At 47.7% G+C, this 7,743-nt stretch overlaps 2 protein-coding genes across 3 annotated transcripts; both read left to right on the forward strand.

Moving 5' to 3' along the window:
* LOC123187293 (U-box domain-containing protein 33) lies at positions 1–4,540 on the forward strand. Its single transcript, XM_044599116.1, has 7 exons — positions 1–562; positions 649–767; positions 904–1,013; positions 1,549–1,948; positions 2,040–2,162; positions 2,322–2,870; positions 3,435–4,540. Exons 1-7 carry the CDS (start codon positions 319–321, stop codon positions 4,260–4,262), a joined length of 2,373 nt encoding a protein of 790 aa, XP_044455051.1. The 5' UTR covers positions 1–318; the 3' UTR covers positions 4,263–4,540.
* Positions 4,296–7,743, forward strand: LOC123187294 (wiskott-Aldrich syndrome protein family member 2). 2 transcript variants are annotated; one of them, XM_044599117.1, is made up of 6 exons: positions 4,296–4,427; positions 4,583–5,280; positions 5,873–5,930; positions 6,015–6,132; positions 6,246–6,363; positions 7,156–7,743. In XM_044599117.1, the coding sequence occupies exons 2-6, from the start codon at positions 4,828–4,830 to the stop codon at positions 7,189–7,191; spliced, it is 783 nt and encodes a 260-aa protein (XP_044455052.1). In that variant the 5' UTR covers positions 4,296–4,427; positions 4,583–4,827; the 3' UTR covers positions 7,192–7,743. The 2 variants fall into 2 exon arrangements, with proteins under 2 accessions (XP_044455052.1, XP_044455053.1); XM_044599118.1 differs by having other exon boundaries at positions 4,583–5,268.

Below are 7,743 nucleotides of genomic sequence, written 5' to 3' on the forward strand. Positions count from 1 at the left end.
TTGCAGCATCGCGTTGACTCCATGGATCCCAGCATATTCTTCGCCTCCGGCTGATTTTCTAGTGCCCCGTCGCCAGAAAAATGGTTTCTTTTGCCCCGTCGGAGCCACCACTGGCCGCTCAGCCGATTTTCTTACTACTTCCGTCCGTTTCGCCGACCCTGCTCCGGCGCAAGCGACACGCACAAGCGCACCTGCGGCGCTGAGGCTTCGATTGGTTGGTGATCTCGGCTTGACCGCGCAGCGTTCAGTATAAGGACGGGGGCGCCGGAGAGGGGAGAGAGGGAGAGGAGAGGAGGCGGATCCGTCGGTCGTGCGGCTATGGAGATACTGAGCCCGTCGCCGCCGCCCAGCCCGGCCAGGAGCCAGTTCGTCTACGGCGGCGCCGGCGCGCTCCTGCGCCGCGACCAGGCCGGCGCCGGCGCCGGCGCGCTGCTCCACGTCGCCGTCGGGCGGTCGCCGGAGAAGACGCTGCCGCTGCTGCGCTGGGCGTTCCGCCGCTTCGCCTGCGCCCGCGTCGCCCTCGTCCACGTCCACCAGCCCTCCCCGGTCATCCCCACCCTCCGTACGCCCCCCAATCCCATCCACCCCTTTCCCTCTCTTTTCTTGTACAGTACGAATGAGATCTCCTGACAGCAATTCGCACTCCAGTGGGCAAGATTCCGGCGGCTCAGGCGACGGAGGAGCTGGTCCTGTCCCACCGCAGGTCCGAGAGGGACGAGAGGAACCGGATCCTCCTCGCCTACCTCGCCTTCTGTCAAAGGGCGCAGGTACCTCTCCATTTCCTTGTCAAAACTTGCTCCTCCCTTTTACAGATTATAATTGCTAGTACTGCAGATTCATAGCAAGTAACTAGCTGGCCAGGCTGAGTAAGTAGCAATAACAGTTTCCTTTGGCCACACACAGGTGCAGGCAACTGTTCTTGTAACAGAGAACGAGCAGATCAACGACGGCATCGTCGCTTTGGTCAGGGATCATGGGGTCACAAAGCTTGTCATGGGTTCTATACCGGATAAGTAAGCACCGTTCCGACTGTCGTCAACTACGATTTACACACGATATGATCTTATTGCCTGTGCTACACAAGGAATTGTGTATTGTCGAAACATGTTAATCACTAAGTGGGTTACATGATGAGAGGACAAAAGAATGTGTATTCTGCCAACCTGCCTCCGAGTCTTGGCCATGTTCAGTTAACCATGAAAAAGCACTGATAAAACTAGAATAGACAAGTGATTACGGAGAAAATCAACACCGGCTAGTTAAGTCCTTCCATACTACTCTGTTTTGCAAAAACATCAAACACAAGTTCACAGTAAGATGTGAGATGCTTCATTGTTCACTAAAAAGAAGAACAATGTTGTGTATATGATGCTGCCATTGCCAAAAGAATAGCATCCACATGCCCGTTGTTATTGTTGTCTTGGGATGTTCTTCACCAAAATGTGAACAATGACCATTATCCAGTTGCTGAGGTTGTGGAGATGTAGTTTTTCGGTGGTCTCCTTTTGTCACTTTCCTAACTTCAATGCTCTCTATCCATAAATGCAGTTGCTTCAAGTTAAAGGCAGGCCACAACAAGGAATATTTTATGGCAAAGAATGCTCCAGCATTTTGCGAAATTTGGTTTGTATGGAGAGGAAGACACATCTGGACCAGAGAAGCAAGCGCAGCCATTGGCAACAGCATCTCGGTCTACAACCAGGATGATATTATGATGACCAGAAAGAGGACTAGGTTCAGCCCAAATAGCAACAACGCTGAATCCATGCTTGCTGAAGGCACTGTATCAGATAATGGTCGAGTGAACGATTATGGAGCTCTTGGAGCTGATGCCAACCATTTCTACAATATGAGAATATCAAATTTACAGGATGCAGAATCTGCATTCAACTCAACCCTCTGGCCTGATTCCTCTGTACTTAGGGGAGCATTGCAGTTACATTCTAAGGTGGCCCTTCTGCTTCATTTCTATTTTACTAGTTTTGTACTTGGAATTGATCTTACTGTGTTAAAAACTTAAAGTTAATGATATATATCAGGAAATGTTGGATGCAAATCTCAAGCAAGTCATGGTTGAAGCTGAGGGATCAAGGAAGGAAGCTTTTCTTGAGCTTCTCAAGCGCAAAGAAATAGAGTCAAAAGTGGCCAGTGCTTTTGTCAGGGTATGCAGTCACCTATTGTCACCATCTAACATAAGCTGTCTTTTTGAACTAAATTGCTCGATTATTTTTACTGTGCAGCTCGTAACATTCCATTTTGAATACCGTAAAGGAAACTATGCATTTATTTCTTCGCTTACCTGGCTTCTGCTCTTTTATCAGGTAAAAGCTTCTGAGTCTTCTAAAAAACGAGAAACGAAAATAAGGGAGGAACTTGAGGGTTTATTCGTAGCCACGAGAAAGCAGCATGAAGATCTGGCAAGAAGTAAAGAAAAAGCTACGGCTGTGTTGGACTCTTCTATGAGAAGATTAGACATCCTAGATGCTCGTGCTAAAAACATGAGCCTTCGGATGGATGAAGCTGTGGCGGAGCTTGAGGTGATTCAATGTTCCATAAATATTCTCAAGCAGGAAAGAACAAAGGCTCACAAGAAAGAAGATAGACATACCAACCATGTTGAAGAAGGGTGCACATACAGCCATTCCAAGTTGCCGAACTGCAGTTCAATTGTTCTTGGTGGTGATCCTTGCACCTTTAGACAATTGACACTGTTAGATGTGCAAGATGCAACATGTAAATTCTCAGAGAGCTTCAAATTACGTCCACGGGGTCATGGGTGCATTTACAAAGGAAAAGCTATGAACAGGAGTGTGATGATTCATAAGTTGCACTCACATAGCATTAAGAGCTCGATGCAATTCCAGAGAGAGGTACTCCCTGTTACCCTGCTTCTTACACTGTCATATTTGATGCATTGGTGATTAGTCAATTGTTGAACATGGCATCATGAAAATTCTGAAAGTTAGTATGCAGTCACATTCATGGAAGGGAACTATAATGAATATCTAACGATGCATTTTCTCTAGATTTATGATTTATCTAGAAATTTGTAGTTTTAGGATGCATTTTCTCTAGCTTCTATCCAGAATTTTGCAGTATCATGTCTGCTATCATGAACTGGAACAACCCAATAATCTAATCAGTGACTATATAAATTTTTCTCTGGGACATAATCGATCTTGAAGTATTGTGGCCACTATGCAATAGGTTTGGTCTGCTGTGCTTGAGCCGTTTACTTTATGGCTACCATTACATGCTTGTTTGTCACATGTATATTTTATGCTTGTGATGGATAATATAATAAGTAAATTTCTTTTAAGGCGGTCTTTAGTTTCAGGTTTTCTTGAATGGTTGTAATAAACTAGGTTTGTGTAGTAGCACCAAGTAACTATTAGTATTTGGCTGAAGGCATTTGTTCCTGTTTTGTATGGCAGGTCTACATCCTAAACAAAGTGAGGCACCCTCATCTAGTGACACTGGTTGGGGTATGCCCAGAGGCACTGTGTCTTGCCTATGAATATCCGAAAAATGGGAGCCTTCATGACCATCTCTTCGGCAAACTCAACAGTACCCCGCCGTTGCCATGGAAAATCCGTGCACGCATTGTGGCGGAGATCTCAAGTGCTCTGCTGTTCCTGCATTCATGTAAACCACAGATGATGGTTCACGGTGGCCTGAATCTCGAGAACGTCCTTCTGGATTCCGACTTCCACTGCAAGATAGCCGATTTCGGTACATTGACAGAGGAAGACTCGAAGGATCATCCAGCATTGCTGGCACACAAGTCTGATATCAACTCCTTCGGCACCGTGATACTGCAGCTACTAACTGGTAAACAGCCTGGTAGTCCAGGCCTTGCTAGCGAAGTAAGGCGCGCTCTGTCCTGCGGAAAGCTGTCGTCGATCTTGGATCCAACGGCTGGGGAGTGGCCAATGGAGGCGGCCCGAAGACTAGCGGAGTTCGGGCTCGAGTGCAGCGGAGACAGGCCGGAGCTGACTCAGGAAACACTACGAGAACTGGAGCAGCTGCATTTGATCAGGGGGCGGCCAGTACCGTCCTTCTTCCTGTGCCCAATTCTCAAGCAAACAATGGATGATCCTCAGGTGGCTGCGGACGGGGTGACGTACGAGGGACGCGCCATCCGCGAGTGGATCGAGGATGGCCGGGCCGTGGCCGACCTGAAGCTGAAGCACCTCGGCCTCACCCCCAACCACGCCCTTCGGTTTGCCATTCAGGACTGGCTCTCTCAGCCTCAGTGGTGAATGATGATGATGATGATGATGATGATGATTCTCCAGCTGATGATGATGATGATGATGATTCTCCAGCTGCTGTCTTCAGCTTGCAACTTAGCTAGATATGTAGAGCCCTCCTGTGTACATACTTCTGCCACTTCTGAACAGCAGTGTGCTGCTGGCTTAGTGTAGGTCAGTGCAGTGAATGATTTTTTGGTTTTTGTTCAGTTTTTTTTGGTGTACGAATCACTATTATTCTCTGTTCATTGGTGGTATTTTTGTGTGGTCTGGATATTATTTTGTTTTGATTTTTTGGATGCAACATCATTTTTCTTTCTTTCTTTCAGGATACCAAGGTTTCTTCCATTAAACATGGCCAGTCTGATGCTGGGGAGAACCTGTTTTTTTTTGGTGTTGTATTGGGCTGCTTAGGCTGAATATAAGTTACACGGGCCGTACTCTCTGCTGAACCGGGAGGACAAAAGCCCATCCAAACCCAGCTAGGCACTCGCTTTCCTTTCTCGAATTTCGAATTGGACTGCTGCGAGCGAGACGAGACGGCAATCCCCAATCCCACTCCTCCTCCACCGCCATGGACGACCGGGACCTCGACGACGCGGCGCTCTGGGCCTCCGTCGACACGGCCGTCGCCGAGGCCTCGCGCCGGGCGCTGCCCATGCCGCCGCCCTCCTCCCCCGCCGTCTCCCTGTGGCCCGCCCCCCACGACGACCCCCACCGCGGCGAGGTGCTGCAGCCCGCCCGCCCCTTCAAGCTCCCGCGCGTCGCCGCCTCCCACGGCCGCGGCCGCGGCCGCGCCACGCCGCCCCCGCCCCCGCCGTCGCCCTCGTCTCCCCCGCCCTACATGGCGCCCGACGCCTCCAGGCCGCTGATGCTCGTCCAGAGCCCGCACCCCGAGCTGCCCTGGGTCACGGAGCCCGGCGCGGCGGGGAGCCCCGTCGCCGCCGCCCCCGCCGCGCACGGCCTCTTCCCCTCCGCCGCCGCGTCCGTCGCCAGCTTCAGGAAGTACCAGGAGGTAGCCGTCTCGGTACGGTATCAGTTTTCCCATCCCATTCCATATAATTCTCTCTGCCTGCCTGCCTGCTTCATCGGAACAATACACTCGTCGTGAGAGATTTTTTGTGGTGATGATTCTTCTCCTTAGGGGATGTAAATTCGCCGAGAAAGCTTGATTGGGTCACTACCCAGGCATATTTGAGATGCAAATTGTATGCTGCTGTTGAACAAAAATTGTTTCGGGTGATACATTACATTGGGGAATCAAGCATGATTCTCTGATGTGCAATTTTCGTCGTGGCATTCCTTACATTACATGCTAGTGTAGTGTCTTCCCCCATTTTGTACTTGCGATGGAAAGCTCAGATCAATGGTTTACTCCTGGCGTTTGGAGCTGCAAATTAATCGAGAGCTTGATCATATCATTACTCTGCAATATTTGAGATAAAAATTATATTGCTGGTGAAAGAAATTATTCAAGTAATACTACATTACATAGGGGCCCGTGTTGCCCTTTTACATGCTTACATTACATGCTAGTGTAGTTTCTTCTCCTTTTTTTACCTGCGATGGAAAGCCCGGAGTCTATGGTTTACACTTCTCTCCCAACTTTTTGGTTTCAGATTCTAGATAAAAGCGACTACACCGTGATCAGTGGGAACCCATACATAAAGAAGTCAGGTCCGTGCTTTTACACCCGTGACTGACTGCGAGTTCTGATTATACAGTGAATCTTCATCGTCTTACTTCTCTAACTCATCTCAGGGTGGAGAAAAATATCGTGCTTCTACAATATCTCATTTGAAATCAAAGACCACTCTATTGAATTTGATGACAGCCACAATGTCAACTGTGCTGAATTTCTTGTCAGAGCGTCTATGCAGTATGTCATTTTGTATGCATTTGCAACTCATTCTGTTTTGGGGATCCACCAGTGACCAGTCCTTGGTGCTATACTGCTATTAACTTGTTTTGTCTTTTCTTCCGTGTATGAAGAAGTGGCAGGTTCTCAGATGGCTGGGGTTCATGTGATCGACGGGAAAAGAGATTCAACAAGCCAAACCATGATATCCCCAGCACAGCTGAAACCAGAGCTAAGAACAAAGCTTGTCAGGTAAGGAAGAGTCCATCCTTTGTTTTGTCACCTGTTTCTTCATTAAGACTTGGATAATGGTCTCTTGCTCTGCCTGTAGCTTTGTGGATTACAAAATCTGTTATAGTATGTTCCCCTAGGTGTTTTCACATAAGAAGCTTTACAGTTTATTACTTGATGAATTGATGCCGAAGTGTAAAAACTTCCTGAGTAAGCAAATGATTTAGTTAGGATCTTCCCAATAGAAAGGATGTTACATTGGTCATTGGCACTATATATGGCAGTCTTGTATGATGAAGAAATGATGAATTTCAAGGTATGCACATAATATGTAGTTCCAAACCAGATTACCAATACGGTACAATGCCATGTTAATCTTGGAGGTCTGGCCAGGCCACAGAAGTTCACAGAACATTGTGAGATCTGTACTGACCCAAGGTTGCTATAAAAATCAAATAATCCAGAAATCTTGCAGAAAGGGCCATGTGCTGCCTCCAGTGCTTACTGACATGATGGTTAAGGTTTTTGAGTCCTCCAAGTGTTTGATATGATTTCTGGCTGGTTTCGTACTAGAAAGTCACTAACTATCTGCAGCAGGCGCAGTTCTGAGATGCGGGTTTTAACCACACACATGATGCATTCAGAATTTATTTTCCTGAGCTGCGCGTTTATCTTTGGCACCTAGCTATACAAAACCCATATCGTGTTCAGTTGAGAAGTCTATTAATGCATAGTTTTGTTTTATTTCTTGAAAGTAAAGCTATATTTGGATTGTGGATGTCTAATTACTCCCATTGTAAATGTCTTCCTCAGGATCTTCTTGGCATCGGCCATAACCGTCCAGGATGAGCGAGGCGTTGGTCCAAGGTCTGGCTGAGACACTAATCACATTAGCAACTCTTCTGTCCTGGTGAACTGAAGACTGTATATACATTGTAAGCTGAAGACTGTAAACAGCGAGGTACAAGTGGGTTAACGCAGGACCAGGGATGATAGAACCATCAGATGTGAGCTCACTCGTTTTCAGATGCTTGGAGAAAGAGCGTCACGTGTCGATCGTTGCGTTGCTGACTGTACATTCCCCATTAGCAGCGAAGTTTCAGTGGCAGACATGAGAATGTCAACTGCTACCTCAGCGGCTCAGCCACTGTGGATCTCTGTTGACTCTAGATTCTTGTTTTTGGATCTCAGTTTAGCTGTAGCACGCGTGGGAGATCACAACCAGATGGTAGTCGCACATGGGAAGAGTCTGGCTTCACGTTTTGGTTGTCATGCTGTTCTTCGGCACGGATGCACGATGCCCGGTGAATCAGATTGTAGGGCTGTGCCGGCTGTCGATTGTTTCAGTTGTTTGGGTGCGTCCCTTCAGAGATGCAGTAGCTATATGATGCACATTTCTTC

The sequence above is a fragment of the Triticum aestivum genome, chromosome 2A, assembly GCF_018294505.1.
Source record: "Triticum aestivum cultivar Chinese Spring chromosome 2A, IWGSC CS RefSeq v2.1, whole genome shotgun sequence".
Taxonomy (NCBI): domain Eukaryota; kingdom Viridiplantae; phylum Streptophyta; class Magnoliopsida; order Poales; family Poaceae; genus Triticum; species Triticum aestivum.

Excerpts from the sequence above, each read along its gene's own strand:
- LOC123187293 (XM_044599116.1), top strand. The coding sequence starts at position 319 with ATGGAGATACTGAGCCCGTCGCCGCCGCCCAGCCCGGCCAGGAGCCAG. Across the intron at positions 1,014-1,548 it reads ATGGGTTCTATACCGGATAA|TTGCTTCAAGTTAAAGGCAG; the intron begins GTAAGCACCGTT and ends CCATAAATGCAG. Across the intron at positions 1,949-2,039 it reads CATTGCAGTTACATTCTAAG|GAAATGTTGGATGCAAATCT; the intron begins GTGGCCCTTCTG and ends GATATATATCAG.
- LOC123187294 (XM_044599117.1), top strand. The coding sequence starts at position 4,828 with ATGGACGACCGGGACCTCGACGACGCGGCGCTCTGGGCCTCCGTCGAC. Across the intron at positions 5,931-6,014 it reads CCCATACATAAAGAAGTCAG|GGTGGAGAAAAATATCGTGC; the intron begins GTCCGTGCTTTT and ends AACTCATCTCAG. Across the intron at positions 6,133-6,245 it reads CTTGTCAGAGCGTCTATGCA|AAGTGGCAGGTTCTCAGATG; the intron begins GTATGTCATTTT and ends CCGTGTATGAAG.